This window comes from Mytilus californianus, unplaced genomic scaffold (genome assembly GCF_021869535.1).
Source record: "Mytilus californianus isolate M0D057914Y unplaced genomic scaffold, xbMytCali1.0.p SCAF_2, whole genome shotgun sequence".
Lineage (NCBI taxonomy): Eukaryota > Metazoa > Mollusca > Bivalvia > Mytilida > Mytilidae > Mytilus > Mytilus californianus.
In genome coordinates, this window is record NW_026262668.1 from 49,153,689 (window position 1) to 49,175,749 (window position 22,061).

The 22,061-nt window shown below is 31.9% G+C and overlaps 1 protein-coding gene across 1 annotated transcript in view; it reads left to right on the forward strand.

Annotated features, from left to right (window-relative positions):
* The window catches only part of LOC127729916 (tetratricopeptide repeat protein 21B-like), a 61,688-nt gene that overhangs the window by 24,363 nt on the left and 15,264 nt on the right, over positions 1-22,061 (forward strand). The window contains exons 12-28 of the mRNA XM_052237853.1: positions 1,014-1,121; positions 1,758-1,850; positions 2,362-2,491; positions 3,430-3,515; positions 4,182-4,253; positions 5,410-5,530; positions 6,972-7,078; positions 7,506-7,744; positions 8,654-8,726; positions 9,195-9,305; positions 10,148-10,200; positions 11,164-11,249; positions 11,895-12,021; positions 14,172-14,237; positions 15,509-15,611; positions 16,377-16,487; positions 21,536-21,617. Coding sequence (XP_052093813.1) covers positions 1,014-1,121; positions 1,758-1,850; positions 2,362-2,491; positions 3,430-3,515; positions 4,182-4,253; positions 5,410-5,530; positions 6,972-7,078; positions 7,506-7,744; positions 8,654-8,726; positions 9,195-9,305; positions 10,148-10,200; positions 11,164-11,249; positions 11,895-12,021; positions 14,172-14,237; positions 15,509-15,611; positions 16,377-16,487; positions 21,536-21,617 — 1,768 coding nt within the window. The remainder of the gene's footprint in view (positions 1-1,013; positions 1,122-1,757; positions 1,851-2,361; positions 2,492-3,429; positions 3,516-4,181; positions 4,254-5,409; positions 5,531-6,971; positions 7,079-7,505; positions 7,745-8,653; positions 8,727-9,194; positions 9,306-10,147; positions 10,201-11,163; positions 11,250-11,894; positions 12,022-14,171; positions 14,238-15,508; positions 15,612-16,376; positions 16,488-21,535; positions 21,618-22,061) is intronic.

Consider the following 22,061-nt stretch of genomic DNA (forward strand, 5'->3'; position numbering starts at 1 on the left):
ACACATTATAAATTTCATGTGTCTGAAGCCATTTTCTGGATTTACCTCCATCAGTAAAGCTCACAAAGCCAAATATTTGAAAGCCAAGGATGTATAAGAATCGGAACAGTTGAAGAGCTATATAACCAAAAAAGAACCTAAAAGATAGCCAAATCCATCTAAGGTCAACTTTGCCTGAGGGAGTTGAAACCTTAGTTTCTTTATAATATCAAAATTTATAAACGGACAATTTTAGAAAGGTTTGTTATAAATCATGTCAGTACCAAATTACTGACTACTGAGCTGATGATACCCTTGGGGACTGATAGTCCCACAGCAGAGGTATCGACCCAGTGCTGTAAAAAATGAAAACAACACACAAGTTTTATGCATCTGAAGTGCTTTTCTGGATTAAATTTCATCATGAACGCGCTAAGCCAAGTATTGAAAGCCAAGCATGTATAAGAACAGAAACAGTTGAGTTATATAATTGTTTGGTTTTTTTTAACATAAAAGCTACAACAACTTCAGGAAAAGTTAATTTTAAATGGTTTTGACAGTTCTGTTTAGGCCCTTTTCTTTTGTTTGCTCTCAAAAGTTTTATATTTTTGGTTTTCAAAACTTTTGGACTCAGTTATACCTGATGAAGGTTATGCCAGAATTTTTTTATGGTTATTTTGTTTTGTAAAAGCTTAGAAAATTTATTGAAACTAAAAATGTATGCGTTTTATAGCCGACTACAAGGTATGGGTTTTTCTCATCGTTGTAGGCCGTATGGTTGCCTATAATTGCTTACATTCACTTCATTTGAACTTTGGTGGATATTTGTCTCATTGGCAATCATACCACATCTTATTTTTATATTGATTGGTGTTCATACTTTTTAACTAATAAATATCAAAATATAAGTGATATTAGTAAACTATAATGTATTGTCATAGTGCCCTTGCATAGTGTAAACATTTTCAGAAAACATTGGACTTATGCTCTTTACAGAATATTAATGTTATAACTATAACACTTTTTTTTTATAGGAACTTGCATATCTAAGTGCAGTTTTAGCTGTTAAGAAAAGTGCTGATCCAGAGAAAGCCACACAGTTACTTAATGAATCTGTAGAACTCCATTTTGCTGGTCTAAAGGTAGGAACTACTTGAGCTTGATCTGACTTATTTTTGGTTTCCAAATAAACCATTTCACAGATTACTTCAAAAGTCTAATAAAAGATGACTGCAAAATATTATGACTCATTTGGTAATGACATATAACCATGAAGCCCGCCTCCGGGTGCGGGATTTTCTCGCTGTGTTGAAGACCCATTGGTGGCCTTCGGCTGTTTTCTGCTCTTTGGTCGGGTTGTTGTCTCTTTGACTCATTCCCCATTTCCATTCTCAATTATATAAAACTTCTTGTTAAAACTTATGGAAAAAAGATTAGCAGGGGCCCAGGCTACTGAATTTTATAATGGATCCTTAAATTTTTGCTGAAAATATCCATAGTTCTTATGTTATTATTTCATATTGTATTTCTCCAGGAAAAAGTGCTATTATCTAATCAGTACATTATTTGTTAAAAGTAGATATGATGGCAAATCTATATGTAAAATTTATTTATTACTTTTTCAGGTTTTTGGGGAATAAGAGATTGACATGTTGTATAAACATCTGTCTATTGTTGAAGAATTTATGTTGACCAAAACATCTTTTGGCGATGTTGGGTTGCTGTCTCATTGACGTATACCCCACATCTTTGTTTATTCATTTGTCTTTTTATTTCAGGGATTTCCACTTGGAACACATTACTACTATCTCTTGAATCCAGACTTTTTAGTACAAATTGTTAAGAATTATCTTCAGTTTGCTCCACAAACGGTAAGTTTTCATCTTTATATGAGATGTTTAAGGGGCTAGATCTTGGATAGGAAAGTAGATAACTCTTTAAATCAGCAGCATGTTTGTAATAGACAGTTTCATCAATGATTTTTAAGTATTGGTATGAAACAGAATTAAATAATAATATTACTTAGAAGCTAAGAATATTTTTATGAAAAAAGTTAACACAAATGTACCTATTGATTTTTCGAAAGTGATGATCTTTAACCATCTCAGAGATGTTTCTACCTGAAGAATGCACTCCTTTATGTCACTAAAAAGTAATTTGTCAAGACAATTTTGTAATGTTTTGAAAGAAGAAAATATATTGCTTTTCAGCTTTTTACTTAGAAGCCAGTTCAGAATCTACAAAATCAAACTGCTATTTGAAATCTCATATGCATTGTTTTACTTCTAAAAAAATATATGTATACAAAAAAATGTTTTTAATGAATCTTTGTACTTACTGATGAGTATTCTAATAATAACCTTACATTGTATTCTATTTTAGCCTGTAGCAGCAGGACAGTCTGTCAATCCTGTATTAAAAAAATGTAACCAAGTCTTAGAACCACTGACAAGAGCTGTGCCTGGTCTGCTAGAAGCATTGTATCTAATGGGAAAAATCAAGTTCCTGGCCGGTTTGTATTCATTATAATTTATACGTCATGTGTTAAATACATAGTGCATTTACTTCAGTAACATTGTCAATATATCAAACATTGTATGTGAAATAATCACGGAAGTTTATTTCCTGTTGTTTATATAGTTGAATTGAACCATTACAAAACAAAAAAGTTTATTTAGGCATTGGAAGGTATATTAGCTTTATTTCTAATGCATATTTGATAATAGATATCGCTAGAATGATATGGTGCAGAAATTACTTAGAATACAGCAGATATGGAAATAAATTGTTGTCACAGATATATGTCTCGCTTTTTGTAATTTTGATAATAAAATGCAAATGTTGAAATTAAAATGGCAATATTTAAACATGTAAACTGTGGAAAACATTCAAGTCAATGAACCATGACTGAAGGTGCAGGGCCAAATAATCTCCATGGAAATGGGAAATGCTAATGCTTATAAAACTGCATACTATTTGACACTGGCTTATCATAAGTGGTTCCCTTTAAACTAACCTAAACCTTTAAGTTGTAAAATATGCTAACAGTTAAAGTCAATGAACCATGATGATAGGGCAGGCCCATATAATCTCCATGGAAATGAGATGTGCCATTGCTAATACAACTACATACAAAATATTTTGACATACCACTAGCGGTTCCCCATAAACTGACCTAATCACAAACTAATACATGCCGATGCCACAGCAGGAAACAGCACTACGACGAAGCGAGACAAAAATTGCATTACAATCAAGAATATTTTTATTTCTTAGTGAATCTACTTTCTTTTTTCATATGAATATTTTTAATTGCTACTATATTAATGCATCTTTTACCTTTATTCCAATTCATATTGAATGATTAGAAATATGATTACTTTAACTTGGGCGACATTGGTTTAGGCAAGACATTACATAACTTACTATAGTTTTGATATCTATTTATAGGTGATATTGATGCAGCCCAAGGCATGTTAAATCATTGTCTAGAAGTAGATTCTACATATTCTGATGCACACATACTAATGGCACAGGTATATATGATATAAATGTGAAAATTTGCCTGTAGTAAGTTCAACATTTTTCATTATGATTGAAAATTTGCAGGAAAAATATTTAATAAATTATATTTAATTGTTTTTAAGGTGACTTAATTTAAAGAACTTTATTTAATGAAAGAATATGATGAATTTGTCCATGTTCATGAAAGATTTGATTACACACATTTCAGTATTTGGAAGACAGCTATCAGGAAACATTACTTTCCATATTTAGTGAAACTGCTGCAGATTAGTTTAATGGCATAGATGTGAATTTATGTGATTGGAGAAATGTAGATTGGTCAGCATTCTTAGGTATCAACTGTCCAGGTTACAGGATTTTTTTAAACCTCAGAAATAGTCTCCTGACAGGGAGGTGAAATCTCCCAATGCATTCTTTTCTCATCTTAATTTGACTAATTTGGGGTTTTTTTGGTTGTTTTTTACACGAAATAGGAACAAGGTATTTTGTTTTAGCAAAGATATTCATAAATGATTTTCCTCTAGACTAAATTAACAACCGTGGTTTTACCTATTCCTTTTGTGCCCATTTTGTTGTTTATGCCCTTTAACATTTGGTATTTTTGCCTTTCCAAATTTGATCTGGAGTGCACCTGAAGAAATTTATATGATATGTTATTTTCTGTTTTTTATTTTCAGATTCACTTGAATCAGAATAATTTCAAGTTAGCAAACCAGTCACTAGAGGTTGGACTTAGTTATAACTTCCAGGTATGTAGTTCAAAGAACAAGCAATATTTAAAAAAAAACACTGCTTTTTGTGTAGCCTTGGTGGCAGACTGGACACAAAAGGATCACTACAGTTGATTTGAAGTCTGGGTTAACTCAAGTATATTTTGATGTCCCCTGGAAGTAAATGTAGCCTTAATTAACCATGATTTGTAAAGTTTGATGTAAAAGAAAATTTAAGGTAAAAAAAAATCAAATATTCTGACAAATGTTATTATTATGGATCCAAATGAGTCTCCGTGTTGTTGCCACTATTTTGTCCCCTGCGCAATGCATTGTGGGAGACATAGAAAAACCTTCCGTCTGTCTGGTGTTAGCGCTCTCCCATGTACAATTCATGTCAGATTTTTATGAAACTTATATCATAGGTTTATATGAGCAATGTCTTGAACGAGTTCGAAAATCAGTGCGGATCAATTATTTTTAAAAGAGTTATGCCCCTTGGAAACATTAGTTATATGGAAAATTGCATCATTAGCGCACTCATGTGTTCATGCCAGAATTTTATGAAACTTATATCATAGGTTTATATGAGCAATGTCTTAGACACTTTCAAAAATATGTTTTGATCAAATATTTGTAACGAGTTATGCCCCTTGGAAATATTAATTATAATGGAAATCACGTTGCATTTGCTCTAAAGCCTTTATTTCTCTAAGATATTAATAGAAATTTCTAAGAAAAAAAAATGCATTTTTTAGTTATTGCCCTTGTACCTTGGATAGATAAAATATGTGCAATGCGGGGGATATTGTAACACTGTTCTTTTATTTTTGTACACACAAAAGAAGATATTAACTTATTTTGAAAAATCTTCAACAGGAAGTGAGGTATTGTGCAATTTTTTCCTTGGTGTCTCAAATGTTATATGGGAAAAAAACAGTGAGTGTACTAGAATTGACTATGTTTGGGGATTTTTTTTTTTTTGCCTAGAGAATAAACAGTTAGAATTTAAAATGCGTCAGTGATAACTTAAATGATTTATTTTTGATATTTTCTGAAAATAAAAATAAGAATAGGAATAACATTACTGTGTCTGAATAAGGGTCTATGAAACATTAGTTTTTTTTTGTCTTTTCTGATCATCAATCCAGTACTTTGTAGTTATGCATAATAATAAGATAAGATATAATTTCAGATCAAAGACCATCCTTTGTATCATCTTATCAAAGCTAGAATACTGAAGAAACAAGGAGACTTAGCTGAAGCAGTGAAGACTCTACAGTTGGCTATGGTACTTCCTGGAGTTAAAATTACAGGTAAGCTTAATATGACATTACCTGGAGTTACAGTAACCAGATAAACTTAACATGAAACTACCTGGAGTTAATGATATAGGTAAGCTCAATGTGCAACTACCTGGAGTTAATGCTACAGGTAAGCTCAATGTTCAACTACCTGGAGTTAATGATACAGGTAAGCTCAATGTGCAACTACCTGGAGTTAATGCTACAGATGAGCTCAATGTGCAACTACCTGAAGTTAATGATACAGGTACACTTAACATGGCACTACCTGCAGTCAGTTTTATAGGTTAATTTATTATGACATTATTCAAGAGTTTGATTATTTAGAAAGCATGGCATTTCCCTATTCACAGTCACAATTGCAAATAACATTACCATAGCACAGCATGGAGTTAAAATTATAGGTATGGTTACAACAGCTTTTTCTTGAGTTAAAATTACAGGTAAATGTTCCATGGTGCTTTTTAAAAAAAAATAAAGGTAAGGTAACAAATGGTCTCACAATAGCTTAATCTGGTTTTAAAAGTAAAGGTAGGTTTAGCTTGGCATTTCTAGCATTAGAATAATGAGTAATCATTCCACAGCCATTTTTACGTCCAAATTACAGAAAAACTTACTTTGGCTTTTATTGGTGTAAAAAAGTTATGGCTAACCAACCATGGCACTTCATAATTTTTAATTACAGGTAAACTGGCCACAGGTAGATAGTTGTCTCATTGGCAATCATGCCACATCTCCTTAATTTTATATGGCACTTATTGGGATTTAAATTATAGGTTCTCGGGGCCCAACATCTCTAGAATAGTGAATTTCAGCATGCCTCTTCTAAAGTTAAAACTACACATAACTGACAATATCTTTTCTTGGGGGATATAATTACAATTGTGTGAATTTGCAATTTAAAGAGACAAAATCACACAAAATCTTTAGGTAGTCTGTAAGACTGCTTATCTTGTGCATATGTTTTTCATTTTTTTTTTATTATTTTTCAAAGCATAGTATTGTATATAAATAACACATAGCTGAAAGGGTGATAAAGCAGATTGTTACCCCGAGAAAACATTGTCAACTGAAGCGAAGCCAAGGTTGACAATGTCTTTTTGAGGGGTAACAATCTGCTCTATCACCCTCTCAGATATGTGTTATTTAATTTATTATACTGAATGTTCTGTCTATTAAATTTCAAATTCAAAGTAATAAACTATGTCGTCTTATACATAACAATCATCCGTATTTATTAAAGGGCACACTTGAGCAAGCGTCTCCATGAAAGGTAATAGAGTATTTGCCATGGGATAGAGTAAATTGTCTCCCTCGTATTAACCAATCAAAAACTGGCATTTTGACATGAAGTATAATAATGTATTTTGTCAACTGCCATGAACAGTTTTACCAATTTAGTTTTGTTGAATAAGGCTGTTTTTTATAAAATTATCACATATTGTTGTTGCAGGAAGGACAGCTATGCAGAAGAAAGGCAAAGTACAAGACATAAGTGTAATTGATAGAGTTTCTGTGTTCTTAGAACTTGCAGAGGCTCATAGGCTGTTAGATGAAAAGGTAATTTGACAGGAATAATAAATGTGTTCATGCTGAACCTATTTGTTCTATAAAAAAAACAAGCGTTAATCTTGACAAGGCTTTATGAAGGTGCAATGATTTTTATACCGTAATCTAAGTCTTAAAACCAAACATTTCAACACTTTTTTGCAAGAAAAGTTCCTTCTGCTGCCACACAACCTTTGGATAGAGGAATCAAATTTTGTCTTTAAGTTGTAGATATTTATAGTTGGAAAATCATTCAGAAGAATAAATCCCTGTTTTCCTTGAATGTTTTAACAATCTCCTGTAATAATTATGTATACATATATTTGATCAGATATAAAAAAAAAATAGTTGTTAAGTATGTCAAACTTTGCCATTTGTGTATAAAGAAAGTCATTCTTTTGCATATGAAGTAAGAAAAACTGTTGATATATCTTTTTAGCATGAAGCTGCAAAAGTAATGCAAGATGCCATCAATGAATTCCAAAATACTCCAGAAGAGGTTAGGATCACCATAGCTAATGCTGAACTATCATTGGCTAGAGGTGATATGGAGATGGCACTGGGCATGCTCAGAAATGTAGGACCTGACCAACCATATTATGTCCAGGCAAGAGAAAAGATGGCTGACATATACCTTCATCACAGGAAAGATAAAAGACTGTACGCTAGCTGTTATAGGTAGGTGGTGCAAAAAATAATGCAGCAGTTAGCCCCATTATGCTTATTGTACCCCTTCCCCATGCATAAGGTCCAGAGAATATAATGTTTTTTTATGTGTCAGTTAATCCTAAATTGATTTGTTGTCTGCAGGATAGCGCCAGAAAATCTGAAATGAGGGACAATATTTTTAAGTGGGTGTTTCCATATTGATTATTGTTGTCTGGAGAGTGCATACAATTTTTATCAACTCCTCTTCAAATTTGGATGAAAATTTCCACTCATCAAAACCTTAGATGATTTAATTATCAAAACATCTCTTAAATGGAGGACCATTTAATTTGGAGGGTGACTTGTAAAAATATTACATGTTAATTCTTCTTGCCCAGATTGGGATTTCATTAATTTCATTTATCAGATCCTCTTCAAATTTGTAAAAAAAACCTTTCCTCTTAACTTCTTGTATGAATTTATTAATCAAAAATATTTGGAATATGGAACCAATTTGCTGGAGGGAGACTGTAAAAGTATATTGCTATTAATTCTTCATGTATGTGGATGTGTGGGGTGGGAGAAGGAGGAATAAGTAAAGGTTCTTTCATTAATAATTTAAACTGAACTTACAACTTTGGAAGATGGATTGAAACAGTTAAGATACTAATATACAGAAGAAAATTTCATAAATACATTCAAATTTATGTTCTTTTAAACCCCAGTTTAGTCATCGATACTTTTTTATAGGACGCTCACAATAATTTAAGGAACCTGACAACAGTTCACAAAGTTCTTGACTTTGGACAAATTTAATAACATCATGTTTAAGGATAGGCTAGTGTTTTGCGTGTGTCACCCTCTCCCTCTTGATCAGTGGAACAACAAAAGATAAATCTTCTGTCTATGTATATAGCCGCTGTTTTCTCTATTTTCCAGAGAACTTGTAGAAAAGCATCCCAGTACACAGACATCATTGCTACTTGGGGATGCCTACATGAGTATACAAGAGGTAAGTTTTGTTTGTTAATAATTTCTTCCTGAAAAAAAAACTGTTTAGCAGAAAATGATAAAGAATGATTGAATGAAGATTTTCTAAATAATGTTAAATGCATATGAATAAAAAGGAAATGTGGGGTATATGAGACAGCAACCTAATTACAAAAAGTAGACCAAAGACATGGAAATGGCAACATACAGTCTTCAACAATAGACAGGTGTCTATACAACATGTCCAGCTCTAAATCAGTCAAAATCTGTAAAAGTTGTAAATAATTTAACAGAAAAAATTAAACATCTTCCAAATTTTTCATTAATCAAAAACTTGAAGATATGACATAAGACGATCACCGAGGAGGTTTCCTGACTTGAGGAAGACACAATATTATGTCGTAGGATTTTAATCTTGAGATCTCAGCGTTAACCTTCATCCTTTTAACAGTTTAATGTTATTACAGAATTATTTTGATTTTGATTATAGCCTGAAAAAGCAATTGAGGTGTACGAACAAGCTTTAAAGAAAAATCCCAGAGAATCAACACTGGCTAGCAAGATAGGACAAGCTCTGGTGAAAACACATAATTATGGAAAGGTAATATTACTACAATGATTCTAAATGTTTTACTTTCACATTTTTTGGAAAAAAGCAGTTTAAGTGAAACTGAATGGTAGCGCTGAATGCATTTTCCCATGTAGTTTGTTCAATAAAAGGTCATTTGTAGGAAGTTTATCACAGAAAAAAACCATTCTATTGTAAGCAATTTCTTGTAAGTAGTCAATATTTTCTAGGAGTAGGTTAGATAAGACCCTAAAATGGCCCCTAATTCTAACTTAAATTTGAAATTAGGATTTATTGACCAATGTCGCAATGAATCATAGCTAATACAAGGACTAGATAGGAAATACATCTTTTTGATCTTTTCATGATGTCACAAATAGCACTAATTTTGATTTTCTGCGATATTCAATGAAAACTGGTAAATTTACATTGATTTTTTGGACAGGAAACATAGAGCGCATGCGTCGACAAAAAATATCTTTTAACACAATGTTCTTTATGACATTTTACACATCTGACTTGAATATTTAGTTTGTTGACGCCTGTGCTCTATGTTTCCTATGCGTTAATTTGATTGAAATGTAGACCATTTTGTCCAATTTCGCAAAAATCTTTATTTTTAACCTATTGTAAAAATCAGCTCTACAGCTGTTGTAATATTCTATTTTCTAGATATTTTAATAAAGAGGTTAATGGCTTATAAAAACAATGAGGTCGTAAATTGGTAAAAATGCTGTTCAGGAGTTATGGCCCTTGCTTGTTTTAACAAAGACATTAATAAATGTAAAGAAAGCCTATTTTTCTGTCATTTGACAGCCTCTTGTGTTTAAAGTTATTTGTTTAAATGCAGCATAGAATTGACATTTCTTTTTCAGGCTATTAATTATTATGAAGCTGCATTGAAAACTGGTGGTCAAAGTTTCTTAAGGTAATTAGTGATAATTAAATGACACATTTGAAACATTTCTCTGTTGGTGTTTTGCTGACATTTAGATATTAGAACTGAAATCTTAGTAATTTTATTGCAATTGGACAATTCTAAGTTGATTTGATAAAGAACTGATTTAAAAAGGTCAGGTGTTTAAACTAAGATAGTTGAAATGGAACTCCTGTAAATCTAAGATAAGACACCAGAAGAAAACTTTCTCACCTGAGCAATATTTATTTTGATACCTAACAATTACATGTACATTTGTTGTTGGTTGGTGTCGTCTGTTTTTTTGGTAGTTATCCTTTTTTATATATTATATATTTTGATGTCTCCTTATAAGCTTCCAATTGAAGTGGACATTGAAAGAAAATTTGTTAATTATCATGTGATTTTTTTGTGTAAAAATCATAAGAATACATAGAGGATTCATTTTCATTAGTTTAAATAAAAAATATTCATTGATCAGGTTTAGTTTTTGAAAGATGGAGAGCAATTCCTTTTGAATTACAGCTCTTATAAAAGCATGCAAAGCAAACCTTTGATCAACTTGCTTGCTATGTTTGCTTGGATGTTTGCAAACAATAGGTAGGCGGAGTTTCAGTCTGTTTTATATATACTGGAATTTGATTAGACAATAAAAATTGACATGTAATGAAGTTAATGTTTATTGTCCAATCAAATTCCAGTATATAGTAAACAGACTGAAACAGACTACCTACCTTTTGTTTACAAACATCCAAACAAACATAGCAAGCAAGTTGATCAAAGGTTTGCGTTGCATGCTTTTATAGAAGAGCTGTAAATAATTAAATGCCTTTACTTTTCTATTTGTAGTAAGTACTAAAATTTCAGACAATGAACACAAATTGTTTTTATACTATTATTTGAGAAATATCTAGGCTTTAACATAATATAATTCAATTCTATAATAGTAACTATAGTTAATGTCTTTGTTTACAGATATGATCTAGCTGAATTGTTACTCAAACTGAGGCAGTATGATAAAGCAGAGAAAGTCCTGTCTGCAGTACTAGATGAGGAAGGAGGTATAAAAACCAGCTAGTATTATTAAAGTAGTTAAGACTAGTTTTCCAGGTTGTAATTTGGACATAGTATAAAGAAATGTTAATATGCTTCATCTTTAAATAAATCATACACAAGACAGAAGAGCAGGATGCAAGAGAGGGAAATGTTTTAGCTATTTAGATGTTTAAATTCTGGTTTTGTAGAATAATTTATATTAAGTGAACATTGGCCATTTTTTATTTTAAGGATCCAAGACCATATAGGTTCAAAGGTTACAATTTCCTTATGCCCACACTTACCCCTGTCCTAAAATATACTATACCACAAAATTATTGGGACCCTTGAAATAAAAGAATTCTGGGACGTCTGCATCTTGCATTCAATGGGGTTGATTAATAATACATTCAGTAAAATTATGTGTAAAATGCTTAGTTTCTAGATTTTGAGAAATTTATATGTTGAACACCATAGATCTTTGTTCATAGGATCTGTTTTCTTGCTACTCTATAATGTCTTAAAAAAATATATAGAAATATTCAATGATATGTTTTGAAAATTTTCTGTTAAATAAATAACCACATCATTCCATACAGCATTATCTTTAAAAAAAAATATGTGTTTATGAGTTATATTTCTAATGGAAAATGCCAAATACATGATTACAGGTGCTGATCTGGATACATTGATGGAACATGCTAAATTAATGGTGCTATTGTCAAAAGTTCATCAAAAGAAAAATAATTTAGAAGCAGCAATGGATTCACTAACCAAAGCTAGAGATATGCAAGCCAGGTAACTATTATACTACATGACTTGTATTATTAAAGGCATTCCTTTCTGTACCTAAAAAACAATTGCATATTCAAAATACTCTCTAGTGTGTGTTTATTCAGTTATTTTGATACAGTAAAAATTATATTCTTTGAAATTTGATACCAGTGAAGTCTCATTTAGTGTCTCACCTTGACGGAGTCAAAAAGCGAGACATAGGTATGCTGTTTCCGGCATCAACGATGGCAGCGTCAACGATGTATTAGTTTGTGATTAGGTCTAGTTCATGGTGAACCACTAGTGGTAGGTCAATGATATTTGGTATGCAGTTGTATTAGCATTGGCACATCTCATTACCATTGAGATTATTTGGCCCCGCCCCCTCAGTCAAGGTCTATTGACTTTGAAACTTTTCATAGTTTACATGTATTAGTTTGTGATTAGGTCAATTTATGGGGAACCACTAGTGGTAGGTCAATGTTATGTGAGTTTGTGGTCTAGTGGTTAAGACCGATGGCTACAGTGCTGAAGGTCCCGAGTTCGATTCTCACTCGGGGTGCTAAAAATATCAGCACATCAGAAGGGTGATTTTCACCCTCTCACACAAATCTCTGGTACCCAGACTGGGGGCCTCGGTTGGTCAAAGTTGTCCCCTACTTTGACCTGGAGATCAATCTTCTGATATCTCCCTGGTTTGTCTGTTTCCGCCGAGTGGCCTGGTGGTTCTCTCCGAGTACTTTGGCTTCCTCCACCATAATAACAGACTTCCCGGTGTCCTTTGCACTCCCTATGTGTTGGGTGGGGATTGATCGTCCTTGTAAAAATAATTGTCGTATAAATATACGTTAGTGACACATCTCCATTAATCCTGATAGGGAGTGTACATGGATGCCACTGTACCCTCGCAGCTTTCGAGGGGTTCTTCGGATAACAGAGGCATTTACCAGTACATACATACATATTTGGTATGCAGTTGTATAAGCATTGGCATATCTCATTTCCATGGAGATTATTTGGCTCCACCCCTTAGTCATGGTCTATAGACTTTGAAAATTTTGCTAAGTTAACATGTATTAGTTTGTGATTAGGTCAGTTCAAGGGGAACCATTAGTGGTAGGCCAATGTTAATTGGTGTTCAGTTGTATAAGCATTAGCACATCTTATTTCCATGGAGAATATTTGGCCCTGCTCCCTCATTCATGGTCTATTGACTTTGAAACTTTTGCTTAGTTTACATGTATTAGTTTGTGATTAGATCAGTTTAAGATAAACTGCAAATGTTAAGTCAATGATATTTGGTATGCAAATTTATTGGAATTTGCAAGTATCGTTTCCATGGAGATTATATAGCCCCACCCCTGATCATGGTTCATTGACTTTGAAACATTTACATAGTTTACAAGATAATGTTTGTGTTTAGGTTTGTTTAAAGGGAACGACTTATAATAAGTCAATGGTATTTGGTATGCAGTTGTATTAGCATTGGCACATCTCATTCCATGGAGATTGTTTTGCCATGTACCTTCAGTCATGGTTCATCAACTTTGAATATTCGCATAACTTACATGATAAAGTGTTGCTATTTTAATTTCAACATTTGCATTATCAAAATTACAAAAAGGCGAGACATATCTCTGTGATAACAGTTTATTGAAGAAAAGATACCTTGTCCAAGGCCTTTCAGTGGAACATATTCTGACATACTTACTTACTGAAGTGAATAGTCATATGTAAATAGGTGGTAACAAAAATGTTTTATTCAAGGCAGTTTCAGTAAAACAGCCTGATGAAAATTCAATAAAAGAGGGTAGAAAGACTTCTGGCATTTATATCCAGAAAATTTTTGAATAGGAAATCAAGGATGTAATATTACTCTCCCAGGATGACCTGTGAATCAAACTGTGAAATAATTATATAATTTCTCAAATAGACCTCACTTGCATTAGGGCTGTTCCAGAATTAAATACATTGGAGTTTGGGTTGGGGGCACCTTTTAAGACCCTGACCACTGATGAAATGAAAATTTTATTTTTACTTATAATTTTTATCAAATTTGAAGGAAAATACTACCTCTCATATTTATCAAATTTAATTAATTTGAGTGCACCCCCCACCCATTAAATTTTGGAAAAGCTCATATACAAAAATAGCAATTTTCTATATAATTTCAGAGTATTGAAAAGAGTTCAGTTAGAGCAACCAGATGCCATAACTATACAGAAACAGTTGGCAGCTGAGTATGTTTATTGTACAATTGTAAATCTACCATTGTCATTGGGGAGAAGCAAACAATTCATCCATTAATATTGTATTTGTTCAGTTACAATCATAGTTCAATGGTCAAGGATTTGGGACAAGTTTTATGGTTTTAATCATGATAACCCAATATGTTTTTTTTATTTATATATATAGTTAAATATTAGATGATCCAGATAAGATTACTTCACATATAATAATATATTTGTGTGGTTGTTTTTTTCATGTAAATTTATTCCCTTTTAAAAGTAAATACAAAGTAGGTAAATAATGTTGAAGAGTCACAGGACAAACCAGACTTAGATTGAACTCATGTTTTGTTATGTGTGTGCCTTAAAAGCCATACTAGAATGCCATAATTTGGCAATATAATATAGTTGTCCAAAGAAACACAAGATAGCTTTAAGTAGATGACATAACAGATATACATATTCATTTGTTATGGACAATGGAACATGCTGCACATTTGAGTTGATTATTTTAATTTAGAATGTATCCAGTAATTTGGAGATAATCAAATATGGAGTTTGTTCTGTCGCTCATTACAAACACATAAAAGGTTTGATAAGTCCGATACTGAAAATTCAGAATTTTTTATTACAGTGAAAAGGACTTTTCTAAGGAAATATAATAGGAAGCAAAATGTGAAACATATGTCTTGTCACATCCTACATGCCGAGAAAGAATATGACAGTCTAGTTAACAGAAGCCTTTTTTAATGAGATATTCATAATACATATAACTTGAAAGCTTCAGATTTCATTTTATTTTCTCGTCGAAAGCGAGACATAGGGATTGCTTTTCCGACGACGGTGGCGTCAACAATTGTTAAGTTTTCTGCTTAAGTTAGTTTGATAGGAACTACTTGTGATAAATCATTGATATTTAATAAAAAGTTGCATTACTATCAGTACATATCATTTTGACGACTATTTCGTGGCCCTGTTCCCTAGGTTTTGGTCCAGCAACTTTGAATTAACTAGCATTTAATGTTAAGTTTTCCGCTTAAGTTAGTTTGATAGAAACTACTTGTGATAGATCATTGATATTTAATATGAAGTTGCATTACTATCAGTACATATCAGTTTGTCGACAATTTCTAGTCCCTGCCGACAAGATCATGGTCCAGAGACTTTGAATTAATAAGCAATGTTGCTGTCCATCAGATTGTCTTTTTCTGAATTTTATAAGGACAAGCGAGACATATCTCTGTGTCAACAGTTTATTTGAATCAAAATGGTTTTTTTTCCAGTATATGTGTACAGATGGCTAAACATGTTGAAGGACAAAGAGATTATGAGAAAGCTATAAAATTCTACAAAGAGGCCTTAGTTTATAATGAAAATGATAGCAAGGTAAAACATTAATTTTCTTTATTGGCAGATGAAGGCATGTTTCAGTACTATGTGTTAACTAACTGTGCATTTATGTTTTTTTGCAGAATTAGTTTGTTTATTCGCTTGGTTTAATTTTCCAATTAAAAAAAATTCACTTCTTCAATATTTAAGTAGATTTAGAAAAGATAAGGATTTATTGCACCAGAAAAATTTCCTCTATGAAGGAAAATTATTATTGTAAGTATTCAGTTTTCATTTCTGCAATGGTTTATGTAAACTTGAAAAAATGTTAATGCATATGTATTGTCTAGTCAAGTAAGTTTGATTGTCAGATAAGTCCTTTAAGTCTGTGAATTTAGTTGACATAACATTTAATATACAGGCCTATAGGACAAGCAAAATAACTGTTCCAGCATCGTAATCTTGCATATATTTTAGTTATAATATCAGTTCTTTGTAAAAATTCTCCCTGATGTTATGTTGATTTTAAAAACAACACAGGCTAATATTCATTGCTTTTTGTTCATTTACAAAAAAAAGCCTTCTTAAGGGAAAGGGTATGGTATCATTTGTGATTTTCTTTTATTAATATTGTAATTAAGTAAAGTTAATGTTAGAGTATTTTAAATATTGATAAAGGTGTTAAATGAATTGGATAAGTGATTTTAAAGTTGAATTTGTGTACATATGTGTAAAAGAACATTTATTTATTGATAAGCCATCTGCTCTGACATCCGTCTGAATTTATATTCTTTCATTTATAATTTCTTATTTTGACTGCAGGTGATGTTAGAAGTAGCTAATTTATATCTGACAACTGATGACTTGGATGCTTGTCAACATCAACTGATGACACTACTGAAGAACGAAAAAGAAAATGATGCTGCCACAATTGTGAGCTCTTAAAATATATGTTTTGAAAGGAAACTTTTGATTTATTTGAATAAGGAAATGTGGGGAATTTTCAATGAGAATATAGTGAAGTAAATTTATAGACTTATCTTTTTGGTATGGATATGTTATGGTCTGTCTGTTGTAGCTCTGGTTTACCATTATATTTGTTTCACTTAACCATCCCTTGTGAAATGTAACAAAAAAAAGACTATGGTTAAAAATATGGTACAGAGTCTGTCAGTCAAAGTCTAGCTTATTTTTTGACACAGTTTTTTTGTAATGTAGGTTATAACTATTCAAAGGAATAATTAAGTCTCCCAAACGAAGTTTGGGAAGACTTATTGTTTTTGCTCAGTTCTTATTATTATTATTATTCTTCTTCTTCTTCTTCTTCTTCTTCTTCTTCTTCTTCTTCTTCTTCTTCTTCTTCTTCTTCTTCTTCTTCTTCTTCTTCTTCTTCTTCCGCCGCTTTTAAATTTGAACTTGTCCGCACCCGTTCTCCAAAACCGCTTGTCAGATTAACTTAGGGTTTCACAATATGTTAGACTAACATGTCTAGTGGTGCAATCAGGGTTTTGTTTGTGCAGTGGGGTTTATAAAGGGGTACTTTGAGGGGCAAAAAGAAAAGAGGGTTTTACTATAGAACCCTATGGGATTTTATTTTTTTAAATTTTCAAATGATTATAAATTGAAAACCGTTTGTGATAGACACAATCTTTTTAATTGAAAATGTTCTAAATGATGAAGCCCATTAAATGAAATACAGGGTTAGTCCCCAGGGGTCACCCCCACCCCCTGCCATTTAAGAAAGTTCTAATACCTTGTAAGTGGTCAAGATCCCCACCCCTAAACCATATATATTTTGGTTTGTTATGCTAAGATGGTTTGAATGATATACAGGGTTAGTCCCCAGGGGTCACCCCGACCCCCTGCCATTTGAGAAAGTTCTAATAGCTTGTAAATGGTCGAGATCCCCACCCCTAAACCATATATATTCTGGTTTGTCATGACAAAGCACATCAAATGAAATACAGGGTTAGTCCCCAGGGGTCACCCCCACCCCCTGCCATTTAAGAAAGTTCTAATATCTTCTAAGTGGTCAAGATCCCCACCCTTAAACCATATATATTCTGGTTTGTCATGCTAAGATGGTTTGAATGATATACAGGGTTAGTCCCCAGGGGTTATCCCGACCCCCTGCCATTTGAGAAAGTTCTAATATCTTGTAAATGGTCGAGATCCCTACCCCTAAACCATATATATTCTGGTTTGTCATGATAAAGCACATCAAATGAAATACAGGGTTAGTCCCCAGGGGTCACCCCCACCCCCTGCCATTTGAGAAAGTTCTAATATCTTGTAAGTGGTCAAGATCCCCACCCCTAAACCATATATATTCCTATTTGTCATGTCTCGAACATTTGAATGACATATACGGTCAGTCCCCAGGGGTCCCCCCACCCCCAATGTTCTTATATCTTGTAAATGGTTGAGATCCCCACCCCTAAACCATATATATTCCTATTTGTCATGTCTCGAACATTTGAATGACATATACGGTCAGTCCCCAGGGGTCCCCCCCACCCCCAATGTTCTAATATCTTGTAAATGGTTGAGATCCCCACCCCTAAACCATATATATTCCTGTTCGTCATGTAATGAACATTTGAATGACGTATAGGGCCAGTCCCCAGGGGTTCCTCCCCACCCCCAATGTTCTAGTATCTTGTAAATGGTCGGGATCCCCACCCCTAAACCATATATATTCTGGTTTGTCATGCCAAGATGATTTGAATGATGAAGATTAGTCCCCAGGCATCACTAATGCATATAACTTTACTGGACCAAACCAATTTTCACTGGAAGTTGCCCAATGTCAGGCGACCCTGGGAATTACGAATTATGGGAGCTTCGTTTGGGAGACTTCGTAACAGCATCCTGTTACATTCATTTCTTGTTACAAAATTTTAATTGAATGAGATTAAATTTTATTATAAATGAGGGTTACACCTCCAATTTGGACTCTTATATTTAAATTTAAAGGAATAAAATCTTTAAAAAAAACACTGTATTAATTAGATTTGGAGTAATTATTTAATTTGGAATTTAACTAAATCAGAGTTTTCCAAAAAAAAATTACACATCAGAGCATGTTACCATGGAAATAAATCCTATGTGGAATACAGACCAGGTAATAAATATAAATCCTGTATAGATATTTTTGTCGAGCCTGCGACTTTTGTCGCAAAAGCAAGACATAGCGATCCTACATTCCGTCAGCATCGGCAGCATCCACAAATATTCACTCTGTGGTTAAAGTTTTTCAAATTGTAATAACTTCTTAAACTATCCTTCATTTCAACCAAACTTGGACAGAAGCTTGTTTATGATCAAAAGATAGTATCCAGAAGTAAATTTTGTAAAAAAAAATCCTGTTTATCCGTATTTTACTTATAAATGGACTAAGTTTTTCTGCCAGTTAACATTACATTCACTCTGTGGTTAAAGTTTTTCAAATTTTAATAACTTTCTTAAACTATCCTAGATTTGTACTAAACTTGAACAGAAGCTTGTTTATAATCATAAAATAGTATCCAGAAGAAAATTTTGTAAAAAAAAAATCCTGTTTATCCGTATTTTACTCATATATGGACTTAGTTTTTCTGCCTGTTAACATAACATTTGCTCTGTGGTTAAAGTTTTTCAAATTTTAATAACTTAAACTATCCTGGATTTGTACCACACTTGAACAGAAGCTTGTTTGTGATCATAAGATAGTATTCAAAAGTAAATTTTGTTAAAAAAAATCCTGTTTATCCGTATTTTACTTATAAATGGACTAAGTTTTTCTGCCAGTTAACATTACATTCACTCTGTGGTTAAAGTTTTTCAAATTTTAATAACTTTCTTAAACTATCCTAGATTTGTACTAAACTTGAACAGAAGCTTGTTTATAATCATAAAATAGTATCCAGAAGAAAATTTTGTAAAAAAAAAATCCTGTTTATCCGTATTTTACTCATATATGGACTTAGTTTTTCTGCCTGTTAACATAACATTTGCTCTGTGGTTAAAGTTTTTCAAATTTTAATAACTTAAACTATCCTGGATTTGTACCACACTTGAACAGAAGCTTGTTTGTGATCATAAGATAGTATTCAAAAGTAAATTTTGTTAAAAAAAATCCTGTTTATCAGTATTTTACTTATAAATGGACTTAGTTTTTCTGCTAGTTAACATTACATTCACTCTGTGGTTAAAGTTTTTCAAATTTTAATAACTTTCTTAAACTATCCTGGATTTGTACCAAACTTAGACAGAAGCTTGTTTAGTCCCCTACTGACGAAGTCGAAGGGGACTTTAGGTTTGCACTCCGTCCGTCTGTCCGTCTGTCCGTCTGTCCGTCTGTCCATCCGTCAGTCTGGCAAATCAGCTTTCCGCACTTTTTTTCTTCGTTCTTGAAGATATTGATTTGATATTTGGTATATAGTTTTATCATGACAAGTTATAGATCAAGTTAGAATTTTGTTCCAGTCTGATGATTTAGTCCAGAGTTATGGACCATAACTCTGAACCATATCTAATGTAAGAGTACTATGTTAAATCATATTTCTGTACAAAGGGAGATAACTCATTTTTTAAAAGACATTCTTTGTTAAATTATTTGAAGAATTTTTTGAGGTTTGTTTGTTATTTAGTATAAACTAATTTTCTGAATGCTATATATATAAAAAAAAATTATGAAGAGAAATCCTTTAATTAGATAATAATCTATTTTTATTAATGTATATATTTCAATACATTACATTGTGTAGATAAAGGTTGTTGACATTTTATAGATAAGTTACAAATCTATATAAGTTTGTGACAAATGAAAGAAAAAAATATTTGGAACTATTAATTATATCTGATTATAATTTGAAATAGCTATACACTGTATTACATCATATCTAATTCTAGAGAACTATTAATCATATCTAATGTTTTTTTCATCATGCTTATAAGATATTGATTGATAATTGGTGTATAGTTTTATCATGACAAGTTACAGATCAAGTTCAAATTTTTGTTTCAGTCTAATAATTTTGTGCAGAGTTATGGTCCTTGGACTTGAAAAATTCACTCATATAATCAGTTTTCAATACTGTTTTTAGTCATGCTTGAAGATATTGACATGATATTTACTTTTTGTTTACACCATGACAAGTTATAGAACAAGTTAACGTTTTGTTCCAGTATAATGAATTTTTACCCGGTAGGGGACTATGTATTGCCATGCAATACTCTCAAAATGCTTGTTTATGATCAAAAGCTAGTATCTAGAAGGAAATTTGTAAAAATTTATTTCCTGTTTTTCCGTATATTACTTATAAATGGACTTAGTTTTATTCCAGTTAACATTACGTACAGTCTGCAGTTAAAGTTTTTAAAACATTTATTAGATTCATAAACCTTCTTGGATTTTTCCACAGAAACTACTCAACGACTAATCTTCCCTAGATGACAAGTTTTTACCAATTTTAGTAACTTTGCCAATTATAATGTAAATAAACTCATCATAAATACCAGGATTAAAATTGTGTATGCCAGACACGCATTTCGTCTAAAAAACACACGTGCTCCATATTTTTTAATTCATAATACTGTCATTACTGTGTTAAAAATGAATAAAAACTGTAAAAATTATATACTTTCTAAATTGTCCATTTTCAAAGTAATGCAACATAAATTTAAGAATCTGTATTGACATATCTTGAAGTTATTCTATCCTTTCTGTGTCATTTATTTATACCTTATTACAATTATTTTCAACCAAAATTTTGAGGCCAAAAATGGACTTTATTTCCCAATGTCCTCTGTTGAAAGAAATATAACTCAAACACAAATCTACATATATATAGATTAGATGTGTTGGTTAAATGCATTAAGGTATAAATCATGAAATTATGGAAAAATTGAAGTGAATATCTTTTTTAATCTTAAAATTTAGTTACTTCTTACTAAAAGAGAAATCGTATAGAAAGTATAAAATGTGTTCATGATTACAGATGTTGGCTGATCTAATGTTTAGGAAGAATGATTATGATGCAGCAATGTTCCATTTCCAACAGTTACTTCAACTTAAACCAGGTTTGTAAACATTTTGTTTTGTAATTTCTAAATTCAAGTTTAACAACAGAGCAAAATGGCTAAATTTACTCATATTTGAATAAAAACTATTTACTACATCAAAAAGGAGGTGTTGGATATACATCAATGAGACTGCAACCTAATGACAAAAAAAATAAAAATCCAAAAGACTTGTAGCTGGCTTAAACTTTGATTGGAAACCATGATGTTGAGATGTTTTATAATTCTGTTTCTTAATGAAGGTAAATATTGACTTAAGAGATGTGATCCAGTGTTAGCAAATAAAGTCTTAAAGAATAATAATTTGTCAATTTGTTTATATATAAAATTTGTGATCGCTTATTATTTATTTTTTGCTTTAAATAATTTATGTTTTTATAATGATCTATTTTATATTAGTTTATTTGATATGCCCAGCAGTCCTAGAATTCTCTTTTTTCACTG